Source organism: Lepidochelys olivacea, assembly GCF_965140295.1.
Source record: "Lepidochelys olivacea isolate rLepOli2 genome assembly, chromosome: 1".
In the NCBI taxonomy this organism is placed as follows: domain Eukaryota; kingdom Metazoa; phylum Chordata; order Testudines; family Cheloniidae; genus Lepidochelys; species Lepidochelys olivacea.
In genome coordinates, this window is record NC_140411.1 from 98,875,079 (window position 1) to 98,893,591 (window position 18,513).

At 40.8% G+C, this 18,513-nt stretch overlaps 1 protein-coding gene across 1 annotated transcript in view; it reads right to left on the reverse strand.

The window, feature by feature from the left end:
* Positions 1–18,513, reverse strand: part of UGGT2 (UDP-glucose glycoprotein glucosyltransferase 2) — a 306,688-nt gene that overhangs the window by 181,513 nt on the left and 106,662 nt on the right. The window contains exons 12-13 of the mRNA XM_084618017.1: positions 6,814–6,964; positions 881–1,000 (exon numbers count right to left, since the gene is read on the reverse strand). Of these exons, the coding sequence (XP_084474143.1) occupies positions 881–1,000; positions 6,814–6,964 (271 nt within the window). The remainder of the gene's footprint in view (positions 1–880; positions 1,001–6,813; positions 6,965–18,513) is intronic.

The following is an 18,513-nucleotide window of genomic DNA, read 5'->3' on the forward strand; positions in this document are numbered from 1 at the left end:
ACCTGATACATATACTGAAGCTTAGCACCTAATATTCACGGAAAGAGCCAAGATGGGAATCAAAAAAGAGAGACAGGAGATTAAAGTATTCCCTAATATAACAGTGTTTGATTAAAAAAACCAAATCCTATTTTCGGAATAGAAAGTCTGAGTTTTAAGCTCACAAAGATTAACTGACCTGAGGAACCCATGAGTTGCGAATGCACAACTCCCTCTGATGTCAGTGGTATTTGAACACGCATCCCCACACACAACTAACATGATGACTGCGCCCAGGAAATCCAGAATTAAGCTTACTGTGTCAACTTTAACTCCACCCCTCAACTCTTGCACACTGAAAAGTATTTAACTGAGTAAGTAGCACTGGGCAATGCCAATATATTTGCTTATTTTTATTATTTTGTTACATGACAAACTACAATGGGCAATGTGACATTTATAGTGAAAAGTTATGTGATTTTTTTATACATACAAATTAAAGAAATGTCTGCATTATTAAGCAGTCTTTATTGTACCTTATACAATTTAAATTAATTGTAATTCTGATAACATTTTTATTGAAATGTAATGCCTTTTGTAACAAATAGGTCTGATTTTTAGTAGAAACAAACACACAGAACCCCATCTACAGTTAATGGCAGCTGCAGAAATTTAGCAATTCTGAAAAATCAAGTCTGATATTTATATATTATTTAATAGACTAGAAAATTTTAGCTCAGATTTCAAGGTCCTAAATGAAAAATGTGAATTTCCAGCAAACCTAAAACTAAATGCAATGCTATATATTTCCTCATAAAACATAAGATTCAGACATAGTTCTGTTCATACACTAGGCAGCAACATATGAATATTCACCTAACATAAGTAACTAAAAACTTACCAAATTATACAAATTGCGCCTAATCTGCCGTATAACTCCTGGATAGGTTTGCTTAAGCAGTTCCTGGAAACTTGTGGTCCATTTGTTGTAGATGTGATCTTTTTCTATGTTATTGACCCACTTTAAAAAAAAAACAACCACAAGTGAGTCATTCAAAAAGGCCACAAAGATTTACCACTGAATCATATATTTATAGCCAAAGCCATACTAACACACACACTATTTTCTCACAACAGCTGATGGAGCAAGTAAAAAGGACCAGCTTCTTTCTAAATGAGAGAGTAATAGAAAATAGACTCTAAAACATAAAAATAGGAACCCTAATCTGTTGTTGTATTTAACACCTTAAATAGGTGCAACTGTAAGGCCTAGTCTATCCTGGTATAGCTACAGTGGCAAAACTTTGCTAGTGTAGATGCAGCTTATACCACCAAAGAAGTACCTATACCAGTTGGGTGAGTGAAATGTGCTATGCTGGCAAAAGCACTTTTATGCCAGTATAATAGCAGCTAAACTAGGGATTTTGTCAGATATAAATGCCAACAAAAAGTAAATCCCTAACTGACTGCACTATACGAGCAAAAGCTTCTAGTGCAGACCTGGCCTAAGAGAAGTTTATTTGAATAAACAGAAGTTGTCACCAGAGTACAAATCTTGTTTTGTTTACTATTATTTAGATCCATGTTTAAACATGTGCTTAAAACTTTTTTCACTTCAATTAAAAACTACTTGTGATTAACTGCTCTGCTGGATCCAGACAGTACTGAGTATGCTATTGAAGTAATATAAACATAGATAAGTGGTACTTGTTTAAAAAACTCAGAATTTTATTAACTGTGCTAAAATATGATGGCACATAACTCAAACATTAAATGCAGGTGGCATATCAAATGTCCTGAAAATGCTAAGAAGCAATAATACTTTTAGGTTTTTTGTTTTTTTTTTCTTTAAAATCAGACCCTTAGGGTTTTTGAATTAAGGTATGTAGTGAAACATTGATTTAACAGGAACAAGGAAAAGTTAAAAAAGAGATCCTTAATTAAGATTATCTTTACATAATCAGAAGAAAGATACAATTATAATTCTGTGCTGCAGTTATAAAGTCAATTTCAATTCTCTCAGAGCAGAAAAGTTATATCAAACAGGTAAAACAAATATTCTATCACCCATGCAAGTATATAAATTGTGATACTAAGCACCCCCGCATTCACATCCCACATATAATCTTTATACAAAATATGCCTTATGAGGTATTATTTGAAAACTAATAACTCATTGATCATTAGTTTTCTTGTGTGATGTATACACGTGATGGTTATTTAGAGTTATGAATATATACTGCAATTATAACTAAAGTGTGCGCGGACCAGGTATATTCTCAACAAAGGAAAGTGTGTTTACCTCAATTTACATGTAAATAGTATACAAGTTCATCAAGACATTAGGTGGAAGAGATGGCAGGGAACAAAACAATTTGCATTTAGGCAAACACAAGTGGGAGAAAAAAAAAAGCACAGAGCCTCTTTCTCCAGCAGACTCCATGTTGCCTTCTGCACTGCTAGAATAAACTTTACTTCAGAAGAATCTGTTTAAAAGGTTGACTGGTCTATATAACAGAGGGGTGATCTTCAAGCGATAAGCAACTGAATCTAATGGTTATATACAATATACTGTATTGTAAGTGTGAATAGAGTGAGGTCTTTTCTGAAGGTAATGACACATTGGTGATTAATATCACTGTGAAATGTATGTATTAACACTTTGTAAGGAATCATGGATATTCATTGACATAAGGTACAGTCTGCCCAGACAGGAGGGTATGTCACAGCTATCTACCTGTCTCCTATGTAAATTAAGCATGATGAAATCAAACAAGGGAAGCCCTATTTACATAGAAATCAAACAGCGGGATGGGAAGCCTACAGAAAGGGAAGAACATGAGGTAATCCTGCCTCTTGAAACAAGTTCATTGAACTTTGGGAGATATAAGCAAGGAGAGAAGCCATCTTTGACATCCATCACTGGACTTAAAAAGCTAGAGTTCTTGCAAGCTGACAAAGATGGGTCCTTCAATCAAGAGGGGGACTGAAGTCTCTAGAACGGAATATAGGTGACCAACCTCCTTAGGTAAAGATTTTTTACCTCAGATGACAAGGGAAGCCAGCATCTTGTATTTTTGTGGAAGATCCTGACTAAGGAGAAAATCAGCTATGGCTGGGAACAAAAGTGACTGGGGAGAGAAACCATACTGAACAAAGCCTGTATCTTGCTAGATTAAGTTTCAGACCTTTAGAAGCATATTTTTTTGTTTTGTTTTACTTGTAACTTTCTATTTTTATTCCTTATATTTGATCCTATGTATATTTTGTTAATAAAATTATTAACTATTACCACAAACCAACTCAGTGCTGTGTTTAAAGGGAAGGGTGTATTTACCCCTACTTAAGTTAATAAGCGGTGATGTGTTCTGTATCTTTAAAGGAACTAATGAATCATATTATCTCTCTGAATTGTTCAGGAGAGGGCTGGATATTACAGTCCCTGTGGTTTTGGGAAAATCTGGGACTGAGAATGTGTTCAGATCACCCTGAAAGTAGTAACCAAGGCTGATGGAAGCCAGAATGAGAGTGTGGGGATGCAGATGGGCTTCTGGAGTAAGAGCTCCTGAACGAGAGTTGTCTAGTACACAGACACTCAGGGTGTGACCTGCATGCAGGCTGTGAGCAGCCAAGGTTGGAAGCTACACAAGCAAAGCATTGTGAGGCACCCAAGGTTACAGGGCAGGCGGCAACACAGTCCCTCATTGGTCTGGACTGAACCTACTAGACTGATGAGAATATATATCACAATAAACAACTAAAATTTGTTCAATTATCATTAGTTTTCAATAAAGAGGCCATTTGGCATTCTTTTTTCTTTTCAGTTTTTTCCTCAATTAAAGGACACACATCATTTGTCATTGCAGACTGTTCTTTAATTGTTTTTCATGGAAACCTGTGTACAGTTAATAAATTAAAGAATGAAATATGGTGCCTTCAGATGAGGAATAATTAATATTTGTACTACTTTTTCCATGTATACACAAGGCTTCTAATGAAAATTGTATCAAGTTGTATAACAGAGCTAAAAAGAGGGAGAGTGTTTAGTGGGTAGAACAGGGGCCTGGGAGTCAAAATTTCTGGTTCCTATTCCTGACTGTCACTGAGTTATTGAGTAACTATAGACAGACAATTAATCTCTGTGGCTCAGTTCTTTCATCTGTAAAATGGGTTTCACAGTCATTTACCACAGAAAGGTACTATGAGGCTAAATTCATGTTTAATACAAAGCTCATATAGTCAGATGAAAGGTCCTTTGAGTGCAGATATTATTGTTCAACAGTGTAGTTATAGTAAAAGTAGATATTTAACACTTCCTCTTTTCTTTTAAACATCCTCAGAATTTGAAGTTTTCAATAGGATATAGGAAAATATTCATAATATATGGTAAAATGTTATCCATGTTATGAACATAAGAATGTAAGAATGGTTATACTGGGTTAAATTAATGACCCAACCAGTCCAGTATCCTGTCTTCTGACAGAGGCCAGTGCCAGATGCTTCAGAGGGAATTAACAGAACAGGGCAATTTATTGAGTGTTCCATCCCTTGTCATCCAGTCCAACCTTCTGGCTGTCAGAGGGTTAGGACACCCAGAGCATGGGTTTACATACCTGAAATTTTGGCTAGTAGCCATTGATGGACTTACCTCCATGATCTTTTCTTTTTTGAACCTAGTTATACTTTTCGCATTTACAACATCCTCTGGCAACAGATACACAGGTTAACTGAGTGTTGTGTGAAGAAGTACTTACTTATGTTTGTCTTAAACCTACTGCCTTTTAATTTCATTGGGTGATGTAACATTCTGTTGGCTTTTAGACCACGCTGCATATTGAGCAGATGTTTTCAGACAACTATCCATGATTATTCTAAGATCTCTTTCTTGAGTGGTAACAGCTAATTTAGACCCATCATTTTATATGTATAGTTGGGATGATATTTTCCAATGTGCATTACTCTGCATTTATCAACACTGCATTTCGTCTGCCATTTTGTTGCCCAGTCTCCCAGTTTTGAGAAATCCCTCTGTAACTCTTTGCAGTCAACTTTTGACTTAACTATCTTGAGTAATTTTGTATCATCTGCACACTTTGCCACTTCCTGATTACCCCTTTTTCCAGATCATTTATGAATATGTTGAACAGTACAAGTACAAGTACAAATCCTTAGGGGATCCTGCTGTTTACCCCTCTTCACTGTGAAAATGGACCATTTATTCCTACCCTTTGTTTCCTAACTTTTAACCAGTTACTGATCCATGAGAGGACCCTCCCACTTATCCTATGACTCCTTACGTTGCTTAAGAGCCTTTGGTGACGAACCGTGTCAAAGGCTTTCTGAAAGTCCGGGTACACTATATCCACTGGATCACTCTTGTCCACGTGTCTGTTGACCCCCTCCTCAAAGAATTCTAATGGATTGGTGAGGCATGATTTTCCTTTACAAAAACCATGTTGACTCTTCCCCAACAAATCGATTTCATCTATATGTCTGACAGTTCTGTTCTTTACAGAAAATAGTTTCAAACAATTTGTCTGCTACTGAAGATAGGCTAACTGAGCTATAATTGCCAAGATTGCCTTTGGAACCTTTTTTTTTTAAAATTGACATTAAATTAGCTATCCTTCAGTCATCTGGAACAGAGGCTGATTGAAGCAATAAGTGACATACCGCAGTTAGTAATTATGCATTTTCATATTTGAGTTCCTTCAAAACTCTTGAGTGAATACCATCTGATCCTGGGTGACTTATTATTGTTTAATTTATCCATTTGTTTCAAAACCTCCTCTATTGACACCTGAAACTGGGACAGTTCCTCAGATTTATCAACTAAAAAGACTAGCGCAGGTGTGGGAATCTTCCTCACATCCTCTGCAGTGAAGGCTGATGCAAATAATTCGTTTAGCTTCTCCGGAATGGCCTTATCTTATCCGTGCTCCTTTAGCATCTCCATTGTCCCATGGTCCCACTGATTGTTTTGCAGGCTTCCTGCTTCTGATGTACTGAAAAAAAAATGCTGTTTGTTTTTGTACCTTTTGGTAGTTGCTCTTCAAATTCTTTTTTGGCCTGTCTAATAGTACTTTTACACTTGACTTGCCAGAATTTATATTCCTTTCTATTTTCCTCAGTAGGATTTGACTTCCAATTTTTAAAAGATGTCTTTTTGTCTCTCACCATCTCTTTCACTCTGTTGTTTAGCCATGGGTGCATTATTTTGGGGGTCCAGTTACTGTTTTTGTGCTTTTGTTTTTTAATTTTTGGGTAAACATACAGTTTGAGCCTCTATTATGGTGTTTTTAAAATGTTCCGATGCAGCTTGAAGGTATTTCACTATTTTGGCTTTTTAATTTCCATTTAATTAGCCTCCTCATTTCGTGTAGTTCCCCTTTTTGAAGTTAAATGATACTATGGTGGGTTTCTTTGATATCCCCCCCCTCCCCCGAGAAGGTTGTTAAATTTAATTACATTATGATCTCTATTACCAAGTGGTTCACCTCTTGGACCCGATCCTGTGTACCAATTAGTACTAAATCAAGACTTGTGTCTCCTCTTGTGAGTTCCAGAACTAGCTGCTCGAAGAAGCAGACATTAACGGTGCCTAGAAATTTTGTCTCTGCATCCCATCCTGAGGTAACATGTACGTGTCTATGCTATATAGACAGACATCGTCCCTTACCCTGAAATTTTTTCCATTGTTTACTGATGTTTAATGTTTTTGACTAGTAATTCCAATGCAATTGCCGACAACAGAAAATATGTAAGAAAAAGACATATAACTCAAAAATACAAAATAGCAAATTCTACATTCTAAGTAGTTATTTGGTTACTCACTATTATCGAAGAATGACGAATATCTAATGCACAACTGTCATCCACAGGATGGATCTGTAATCTCATAAATTTGCTGAAGGCCTCCTCTTTGATTCCAAGGTCATGAAGCCCATGAAGCACTTTTCCTTCCAGTTTAAGAGTTTCCAAAATACTTCGTATTAAAACAGAATACAAGTTATACATATAAGTATTTATAATGACATATACAGGAAAACATATTCCAAAAGTTTGTAGTATTTAGTATTTTAGTATTAAATACTTTTAGTATTAAAAATGTTCCAAAATGCCTTCCTTCTGCAATCAAAAGCTTGAAACTAGATTAAAAAAATAAACAGCTATTATTTTAAACCCCTTTTCAAAAGGCATTAAAACACTGTTGTAACTATGTTTATACATTTTTCTGCAGCACAGCAATGGCTAAGGCAAACTGTTTCTCACAGGAAATAAACGGAGAAGTCAAAGCTTTGTCAATCACAAAATCCAAAAATCCCAGTTTATCTGAAAAATAAGGTACAGCAAACTTTTTCCCAAATATATTAAGGTTTTTCTATTTTAAAGAAAGTAGTAAACACACAGTACATTTATTGAACTAGGAAAAATGCATAAATCACATTGAATAATGATACAATGTTTTTAATAATTATACAAGGCCTATTTTGAAAAAAAAGCTATATACTAAATTATATGATTTTAGAGCGATCATGTAATTTGCAAACATCTTTTTATATAAACAAAAGGAGTATTCTGAAAGAGACAGAGTCTTTGCTGACTGGATTAAGGATGATAGTACAGCATCACTTATATACTTGGATCAGATTTAGAAAATTATTTTTGTTACCATAAGGTAAAGGGCTTTTTTAAATACAAGAAAGCTGAAGGAGCTCAATACAGGACAACTAAGTAACCACTACTTTTTTTAAAAAAATCAAAAACACTGCAGAATCTCTGAAAAGCCATGGCACCTTGACAAACAACTAGCCTGAGCAATCATATGTCCACCATCATTCCTGAACCGGTAAGCCAAAGGCACACTTGAAAAAGCCATGTTGATTCCTTTCATTGACTATAAATATAAGACTAAAAAAGTCTTAACGTGCAATATACAAGTTACATAGTACTTTGCATTAATGAGGTAAATTCTATCTCTGAATATCAAAGAGAAATTACCCAAGACAAAATAAAAGAAGAGCCATTCTGGATTTTCGTATTTCAGTATGAGATTAATCAATTTCAAATCTACTTCTAAAAAAAGTAGCAACAGCTTTTTTGTAGCATTAGACTCTTGAAGGAAGACCGCTTCAAAAAGATCATATATTGAATTAAATTAGTGGATGATGGTCCTGTACGAAGATATAGAATCACAGAATCATAGAACTGGTAGGGACCTCGAAAGGGCATCTAGTCCAGTCTCCTGCACTCATTGCAGGACTAAGTATTATCTAGACAAGGGGTGGGCAAACTTTTTGGCTTGAGGGCCACATCGGGGTTCCAAAACTGTATGGAGGGCCATGTAGGGAAAACTGTGCCTCTCCAAAATCTAACCCTATCCGCCCTCCCACTTCCTGCCCCCTGACTGACCCCCTCAGAGCTCCCAACCCATTCAACTCCCCCTACTCCTTGTCCCCTAACCGCCCCCTCCTGGGACACCGCCCCCTATCCAATCCCCCCTGCTCCTTGACTGCCCCGACCCCTATCCACACACACCCCAGATAGGCCCCCCGGGACCGCACCCCCGATCCAAACCCCCTCTAAAGCCCCTTTCAGAATGAGACCCAGCGAACATGGGCAGAGGACTCAGGAGGACCAGGGGCAGCCGTGTAGCAGGAGAGAAGTGGCGGTTTCCCCTTGAAAGCGCCACTTCTCTCCGGCAGGCTGTGTGGACGCCCGGTGCTCCTCCTGAGTCCTCCGCCTACATTCCTGCCACCCGCACTGCCCACCTGCTCCCAAGAGGCTGCAGGTGAGCCTCCCTTCCTGCTCTCCCCTGCCCCCGCAGTGCAGCCCCCTTCCGCGCTGGTAGCACGGTGCGCTGAGGCTGCAGGGGAGGGGGAACAGCAGGGGTGGGGCCGGGGGCTAGCCTCCCCGGCCAGGAGCTCGCCTCCCCAGCCAGGAGCTCAGGGGCTGGGCAGGACAGTCCTGCGGGCTGTAGCTTGCCCACCTCTGATCTAGACCATCCCTGACAGGTGTTTGTCTAAACCTGCTCTTAAAAATCTCCAGTGATGGAGATTCCAAAACCTCCCTAGGCAATTTATTCCAGTGCTTAACCACCCTGATGGTTAGGAAGTTTTTCCTAATGTCTAAACCTCCCTTGATGCAATTTAAGCCCATTGCTTCTTGTCCTATCCTCAGAGCCTAAGAAAAACAATTTTTCTCCCTTCTCCTCGTGACAACCTTTTACAAACTTGAAAACTGTTATGCCCCCCTCAGTTTTCTCCTTTCCAGAGGAAACAAACTCAATTTTTTCAATTCTCCCTCACAGGTCACGTTTTCTAGACGTTTAATCAATTTTGTCACTCTTCTCTGGATTCTCTCCAACTTGTCCACATCCTTCCCGAAATGTGGCACCTAGAACTGGACACAATACTTCAGCTGAGGCCTAATCACCGCAGAGTAGAGCGGAAGAATTACTTCTCATGTCTTGCTTACAAAACTTCTGCTAGTACACCCCAGAATGATGTTCGCTTTTTTTGGAACAGGGTTACATTGCTGATTCATATATAGCTTGTGGTCCATTATGACACCCAGATCCCGTTCCACAGTACTCCTTCCTAGGCAGTCATTTCCCGTTTTGTATGTGTGCAACTGACTTCCTTCCTAAGTGGAGTACTTCGCATTTGTCCTTATTGAATTTTATCCTATTTACTTCAGACCATTTCTCCAGTTTGTCCAGATCATTTTGAATTAAAATCCTATCCTCCAAAGCACTTGCAACCCCTCCCAGTTTGGTACCGTCCGCAAACTTTGTAAGTGTACTCTATTCCATTATCTAAACCATTGATGAAGATATTGAACAGAACCGGACCCAGAACTGATCCCTGTGGGACGCCTCTTGTTATGTCCTTCCAGCATGACTGTGAACCACTGATAACTATGCTCTGGGAATGGTTTTCCAACCAGTTTTTCACCCACTTTATAGTAGCTCCATCTAGGTTGCATTTCCCTAGTTTGTTTATGAGAAGGTCATGCGAGACAGTATCAAAAGCTTTATTAAAGTCAAGATATACCACATCTACCATTTCCCCCCTACCCACAAGGCTTGTTTCCCTGTCTAAGAAAGCTATCAGGTTGGTTTGACACTATTTATTTTTGACTAATTCATGCTAACTGTCACTTATCACCTTAGTAATACCTTCTAGATGTTTGCAAATTGATTGCTTAATTATTTGCTTCATTATCTTTCCAGGAACAGAAGTTAAGCTGACTGGTCCGTAATTCCCCGGGTTGTCCTTACTTCCCTTTTTACAGATTGGTGCTATATTTGCCCTTTTCCAGTCTTCTGAAATCTCCCCAGTCTTCCATGACTTTTCAAAGATAATCGCTAATGGCTCAGGTATCTCCTCAGTCAGCTCCTTGGGTATTCTAGGATGCATTTCATCAGGCCCTGGTGACTTGAAGACATCTAACTTGTCTAAGTAATTTTTAACTTCTTCTTTCCCTATTTTAGCCTCTTCTGATCCTGCCTCATTTTCGCTGGTATTCACTACGTTAGACATCCAAACACCACCACCAGTCTTGGTGAAAACCGAAACAAAGAAGTCATTAACCACCTCTGCCATTTCCACATTTTCTGTTTTTATTTTCCACCCCTCATTGAGTAATGGGCCTACTCTGTCCTTGGTCTTCCTCTTGCTTCTAATGTATTTGTAGAATGTTTTTTGCTATCCTTTATGGCTCTAGCTAGTTTGATCGTGTTTTGTGCCTTGGCCTTTCTAATTTTGTCCCTACATACTTGTGTTAGTTGTTTATTAGTTGTTTATTCATCCTTTGTAATTTGACCTAGTTTCCACTTTTTGTAAGACTCTTTTTTATTTTTAGATCATTGAAGATCTCCTGATTAAGCCAGGGTGGTCTCTTCTCATACTTCCTATCTTTCCTAAGCAGTGGAAAAATTTGCTCTTGTCCCCTTAATAATGTCGCTTTGAAAAACTGCCAACTGTCTTCAATTGTTTTTCCCCTTAGACTTGCTTCCCATGGGATCTTACCTATCAACTCCTTGAGTTTGCTAAAGTCTGCCTTCTTGAAATCCATTGTCTTTATTTTGCTGTTCTCCCTCCTACCATTTCTTAGAATCATGAACTCTATAACTTCATGATCACTTTCACCCAGGCTGCCTTCCACTTTCAAATTCTCAACCAGTTCCTCCCTATTTCTCAAAATCAAATCTAGAATAGCCTCTCCCCTAGTAGCTTTCTCCACATTCTGAATTAAAAAATTGCCTCCAATACATTCCAAGAACTTGTTGGATAATCTGTGCCTTGCTGTGCTATCTTCCCAAAAGATGTCTGAGTAGCTGAAGTCCCCCATCACCATCTGTGCTTTGGATGATTTTGTTAGTTTAAAAAATATGGAGGAACTCAAACATGAAGACTGATTTTTTTTTCACGTAAGGTACTACTCACAATAAAGAACAGTTACTTACTTGTATTGTAACTATTGTTCGAGATGTGATCCAGTCAGTTATGTGTATGCCCAGTGCACAGGAGCTGGAGGGTTTTCTCCAGCAGTACCTATCATAGTCCCTCCTGAAACTATATAAGGGCAGCGCTACCCCGACTCCCCTCAGTATCTTCACACTGGAATACATTGACTCAAGTCTCTGATGCAGAGGGGATAGAAGGTGGGTCATGGAATAGACGTGTGAAACCACATCTGGAAGAACAACAGTTACAATATAGGTAAGCAATCGTTTTTCTCCTTCGAGAAGTTGCACAGGTGACTCACAAGCAGTACCATTAGGAGTCTATTTAAATAGTGACTGCACTATTGTGCCCCCAAATTTGCATTAGATCTTGAAGCAGTTCTGATGGCATAATGATGAGTGAATGTAAGCCTGGAGGACCAAGTAGAAGCCCTATAAATGTCCAGTATGGGGAGGTCCCTTAGAAAATTATTGAAGAAGCTTGAGCTGCTGTTGAATGGGCTAACAGTGTTTTTGGAGGAAGGGTGTTCACTACTCCGTATGCTGCTGTGTGTCAGGAAGTAATCCATATGGCATTTGTCTGTGCTGCTTGACCTCTCGTTCTGTCAGCATATAAAACAGAGCCAAGAAGCCAGCCTGAAAGGTTTGGTCCTGTCCATTTAGAATGCCAGTGCTTGCCTTACGTCCAAAGTACCAAAGCTCTGCATCCCTATTTGAGTGTTCCTTTGCTGAAAAACATGTACGTTTATTGTCCTGTTCAAACGAAAAGCCAATACTACCATAGTCAGAAATTTAGGATGTGGTCTCAAACAGCATATATTGCGGTCCTGCTTTCACAGTTTGATGCTCACCCACTCTTCCGCCTGATGTAATGCTAATGAGAATGGATATCTTCTGACACAGATGGGGCCAAGAATAGGTGGCCAAAAACTCAGATGGAGGACTCCATCAATGCAGCTAATATAATGTTAAGGTCCCAAAGTGCTACTGTACCTTTAACAGGAGGAAAAAGCCAGACAATCCCTTTTAAAAATCTATGACCATGAAGTTGGAAAAAAAGCTCTCTCGATGGCTGGATAGCTGAGATCACTGCTAATTAGACTCTCAGGGAACTTAGAGAAAGACCCAAGGATTTGAGAAGGCACAGGTGCTCTAAAATGTTCTGAATCTTAGCTTCTGCTGGATGTATTCCCTGAAGAGTGGGCCAGACTGAAAACGTTTCCACTTAGCCAAATAAGTGGATTTAGTGAACTGATTTCTCATATTAAGCAATATTTCCTGAACTGCCACTGAGCAGTCCTTCTCAACTTGATTTAATCAATCAACAGCCAAGCCATGAGTTGCAGACTGTTGGGTTCCAGATGCAGCTCCCGTTCATGTTGCTGGGACAGAAGGTCTGAAAGAAGAGATGGAGACTCTGAAGGGTGAGTCAAGAACCTGAAGATCAGAGAACCAGCACTATCTCAACTAAACTGGCACGATAAGAATTAATTTGGTGTGCTCTTGTTTCAATTTGAGGATCAGTTGTGGGGCAAGGACTAGGGGGTTAAGGCATACATGAGACTCAGTTCTCATCTCAGAAGAAAGGTGTTGGTCAGCGAACCTGAACTGTGATCTATTCAGCAACAAAACTGACAGCATTTCTTGTCTTTCATTGCAAACTGGTGACTGACTCAATACCCCAGAGTTGGAAGCATGATGTTCTTGAGGGACCATTTGTGATTCTGAGAGAACCTCCTGCTGAGATCAGCCAACTGATTCTCAGACTCAGTTAAGTGAGCGGCAATAGAAGCAATGCCTTCCTTGATGCAAAAATCCCAAAGATTCATGGCTTCTGACAAAACCGATTGGAGCATGCCCCTCCCTGTCTATTTAGGTAATAAATGGAGGTTGTATTGTCAATCAATAACTGGACCGATAAGCCCAACTGTGATCTGAGGGAGAAAAGCACAGAACCACAGAATCATAGGGTTAGAAAGACCACCAGGGTCAACTAGTACAGAAGTTTCCAACCTGTGGGTCCGCAAACTATGTCTAAGAGATCCGTGAACATTTTTTGCTACCATAGAACAGTGGTTTTCAACCTGTGGTCTGCAGACCCCTGGGATCCACGGACTATGTCTAAGATTTCCAAAGGGGTCCACATCTCCATTTGAAATTTTTTAGGGGGCTGCAAATGAAAAAAGGTTGAAAACTACTGGATTGGTTGTGTCTAAACCATCCAAGACAGACAGCTATCCAGACTCTTTTTGAAAATCTCCAGTGAAGGAGATTCCATTACTTCCCTAGGCAGTTTGTTCCACTGTACTACTGCTATTACAGTTAGAAAGTTTTTCCTGAGATTTACTCTAAATCTGCTATGCTGTAATTTGAACCCATTGCCTGTTGTCCTGTCCTCTGTGGCAAGAGGGAACAAATTTCCGCCCATCTTTTTTATGGCAGCCTTTCAAGTATTTGAACACTGCTATCATGTCCCCCCCTTAATTTCCTCTTTTCCAAACAAAACATACCCAATGCCTTCAGCCTTTGCTCATATGGCTTGCATTCCAATCCTTTGATCATCTTTATCACTTGCCTCTGGATCCTTTCCAGCTTCTCTACATCCCTTCTATGCAGTGGTGACCAAAAATGGACACAGTACTCCAGCTGAGGCCTAACCAGTGCCGAGTAAAATGGCACTGCCACCTCCCATGACTTGCATGCTATGCCCCTGTTAATGCAACCCAAAACTGCACTTGTCAATATGATGCTGTTGCAAGAAAAGCGACTCCTGTTGAGGTTGTGATTCACTACAACTCCTGGATCCCTCTCAGAAATGCTGCTTCCAAGCCAGTTATCCCCCATTCTGTATTTGTCCATTTGGTTTTTCTTCCTAAGTGTAGCACCTTACATTTGTCTTTGTTGAATTTCATTTTGTTGTTTATAGTCCAGTTCTCCAGTTTATCAAGGTATCTTTGAATGTTAACTCTAACCTCCAAAGTGTTTGCAACCCCCCAGCTTTGTGTCATCTGCAAATTTGATCAGTATGCTCTCTAGACCTACATCCAAGTCATTAATAAAGATGTTAATGAACACCTGACCCAGAACAAATCTCTGTGGAACCTCATTTAAGATCTCCTTCCTATCCAACGTCTTTCTCTTTGTATGCATTTTAAGCAATTATGTATCCACCTAATGGTAGTTCTGCTGAGCTCGCATTTCTCCAGCTTACTTATGAGAATTTCATGGGGGATGTGTCAAAGCCTTAATAAAGTCCAGCTGTATTATGTCTACCACATTCCCCCAGTCCACCAAACCAGTTACCTTTTCAAATAAGAAAATCAAGCTGGTTTTGGCATGATTTGTGTTTAGTAAATCCATGCTAGCTGCTAGTGATCACCACTTCATCCTTCAGGTGTTTGCAAACTGAGTGCTTTATTCATTGTTCTAGTAGCTTCCCAGGTATAGAGGCCAGGTTGACTGGTCTATAGTTCCCTGGTTCCTCCTTTTCCCCCTTTTAAAAAGATGGGCACTACATTAGCCCTTCACCAGTCTTCTGGGACCTCTCCTGTCACCCATGAGTTTGCAAATATTATTGCCAGTGGCTCCGAGATTTCTTCAGCTAATTCCTTCAGCACCCTGGAGTGAACAGCATCAGGCCTTGCTGACTTGAATTCATTCAAATTAGTCAGAGTATCTTTGACTCATTCTTTACTTATTCTGATAGCATGCAAGTCATCCCTTCTTCTTTATTGTCTGTGATAACTTCATTAGTCATCTGGTTACATGTTATTTTTTTCTGTGAAGACTGACACAAAGCAGGCATTGAGCAGCTCCATCTGCTTATCTTCCATTACTAGCTCACCTTCTCCATTGAGCAGCAGACCCACACCATCCCTGATCTTTCTTCTTTGTCTGAGATATTTGTAAAACCCCTTCTTGTCTCTTACATTTCAGCCAGTTGTAACTAATTCCTTGCCTTGCCTTTCCTGATTTTGTCCCTACATGCTTGTGCTATTCTCATGTATGCTTCCTTGGTGATATGCCCCTCCTTCAATTTCCTTTATGTATCCTCTTTGGTTTTTAGATAGCTGAAAACCTCACTGTGCAGTCAAATGGGCATCCTGTGGCTCTTCTTATCTTTCTACTGCATTGGAACAGCATGATGTTGAGCATCTAATATTACATCTTTTAGGAACTGCCAGTCCCCTTCCACTCCTCTTCCTCCTAATTGGCGTCTCTGTGGGACCTTGCCTACTATTTCTCTTAGATGGTTGAAGTCTGCCTTTTTGAAGTTCAGTGTCTTCATATAAATGAGAACAACAATGCAAAAAGTCAATTCATGCCCTGTACATAATGCTTGGAGGTCACAACCCACTAGGTGAGGGTCTTACCCTATCAGAGAGACATTGGTAATGATTATCTTGGAAGGAAGGAGGTGATAAAAAAGGTACATCTCCAGATATGTTGTTCTGATCCATCCACCATTTTAGGGAACTTAGGACCACAGGAGGAATCCGAACCAACTTGTCTGAGGGGTGTCTGTTTGGTCAACTGACTGACTTCATCCACCCTTGAATGATGAACAGGTGCAGTTGGGCACATTGGGTCACTTAACTACATGAGGCCATGTGGCCTAGTAACCTTAAACATACTTGGACCACAGAAGTAGGGTATGATTAGAGAGAGAGAGAGAGAGAGAGAGAGAATTGGTAAATGATCTAAAATCTGTCCTGAGGGAGAAAAAACATCATGTTCATAGACTCAGTGAACTCGATTTTCTGTGTTGGGACTACTGTGGATTTTTCTTTGTGCAGCATGAATCCCAGACAATCTAAGAGATAGATGATAAACTAGACTCGGTGAAGAACCTGATGTTTGGATCTGTATCACACTAACCAATCATGCAGATATGGGACTACTTATACTCCCTTTCTCCTCAAGTAGGCCGCCACCACCACCATGCAGTTGATTAATACTGGTGGGACCAAGCACAGGCCAAAGGGAAAGACTGTGTACTGATACTGTTGGCCTGCTACTACAAATCTCTGAAACCTCCTGTGACTTGTCTGTACTGCCATGTAGAAATAGGTATCTGCAAATTGAAGACCACAAATCAGTCATTGTGATCTAGGGAAGGAACGACCGATGCTAGGGAAACCTGATGAAATCTTATACACTTGATCATCGTGTTGAGATTTCGAAGGTCCATTATGGGGTCTCACACCCCCGTTGGACTTGGGGATCAAGAAAGTATCATGAGTAAAACCTCTTTCTACCATGTTGAAGAGGAACTTCTTCTATGGCCTCTACACTGAGCAAAGTCCAAACTTCTTGAAGGAGCCATTCTGACTCATGAAATGGGTCCATGAAAAGGGACGGGATAGATGGAAGGGAAAGGAGGGTGGAAAGGTGCTGGATACAATATCCCAACCTCATAGTGCTTAGGACCCATTTTGCTGACATTATGGCTTCCTAAGCACTGAGGAAATGGGATACTCTGTCCTCAAATGGGGATGTGGGGTGGTGAGCAGGAAGATCACCAGTGATTTATTGCTGTCCTTGAAGGAGAACTCACATGGGCTGCTTACCCACAGCTGACTGAGAACAAGCTGGCAGTGTTGAGCAGATCCTTCTCTGTGATTTGTGCTTTCTTCTTGAAAAATTACACTGCGTTGGTGGGTATAAAGATCCTCTATAGTATTTATTTTGATACTATAGCTGCAGGGGTCTGCATAGAATCCCAGTGAATGAAGTGTAGTACAAGAGTCTTTCAATGAATGTAGTTTCATCAGTTGTGTACAAAAATAAAAACTGACCAACAAATCAGATGTCCTTCATGGTTTGCTGGAGGTCCAAGGCTATGCCCGAGTTTTGTAACTGTGAGACTGGAGCGATGTCTTGGCTACCATACAATCTTTTACCAGGAAAGCCTTATATTCCTTCTTGACGCTGTGTCGCAGTTTACAAAGTCACATTTAGCTAACAGTGCCTGCTGGTTTGCTATCTGCATCTGCAGAGAGGAGTTGGAATATTTTTTTCTTCCAAATAAATGGAAGTCTCTTTGGCTCTTTTTCTTTGAAAGTTTATTTAAATCTTCCCTGATGCGATATCTCACTGGGAGTGTGACGGGGTTGGGACTCACCACCGCAGCACCTCCCAGTGGCATGTCTGGGAATTACCTCAATCCATGTGGAGCGCCCTCCATTGGTGATGTCCCGTCCGTCTTTCGCCCTCTGTTGGCATCTGGACCCGCGTTGCTCCCTTCTCTCGCGGTGTCCTCTTCAGGACGCTGCCCTCCGGCAGTGCCCCCTAGTCCATGCTCACTCCTGTCCGGGGGGGTGGAGGGGGGCGGGGAGTTAACAGCAATCCTTCTGCTTAGCCCCAGCCAATGTGGCCAACCACACCCCCAAAGTCTAACCCCTTCTGTCAGAGGCTGAGTGCAGTCCGCTATGGCCAAGTCTAACAGCCGGGCATAAGTGCAAGGCGGGGACCCAGGCCCGCCCTCTACTCTGGGTCCCAACCCAGGGACCCTTTGGCGGCAGCCTTACTGCTTGCCCTCCTTCTCTCCCTTTGTCTGTCTCTCTCCCTGGGTTGTTTCCCCTCCGGCCCCTTTGCACCGGCTAGGCCCTTTTTCTCAGGGCCTGCAGCCTGGCAGGTACCAGGCTGGAGTTCCCTTCTGCTCCCCTCGCCTGCCCACTACTGCACTGTCCCTGGTGCTAGTCTCCTCACACAGGAAACAGACCTTTACCCTCTGAAGGCCTGGGAGAGACTGACTGCTTCTCTCCTGGACAGCCTTTATTTAGGGCCTAGCGTGGCCCCGATTGGCTGCCTCTTGTTCAGCCCTGATTGGATCTCTAACAGGCCCTCCCTGATTTCCTGCCGCCTTGCGCAGCCGCTCTGGCCTGCTGTAAACCTATCTTGCCTGGGGGTGGGGCACTGCCCCACCACAGAGAGCCACAACTAGCAGGGAGTTTGAGGCAGGATAGGAATAAGAACACCTGAAGTCTTGCAATGGGCCACAATACTGTTATCTGTGTGATTAGCTATAGAAGCTAAGTAGGCTGGTATGTGCCATAAGGTCT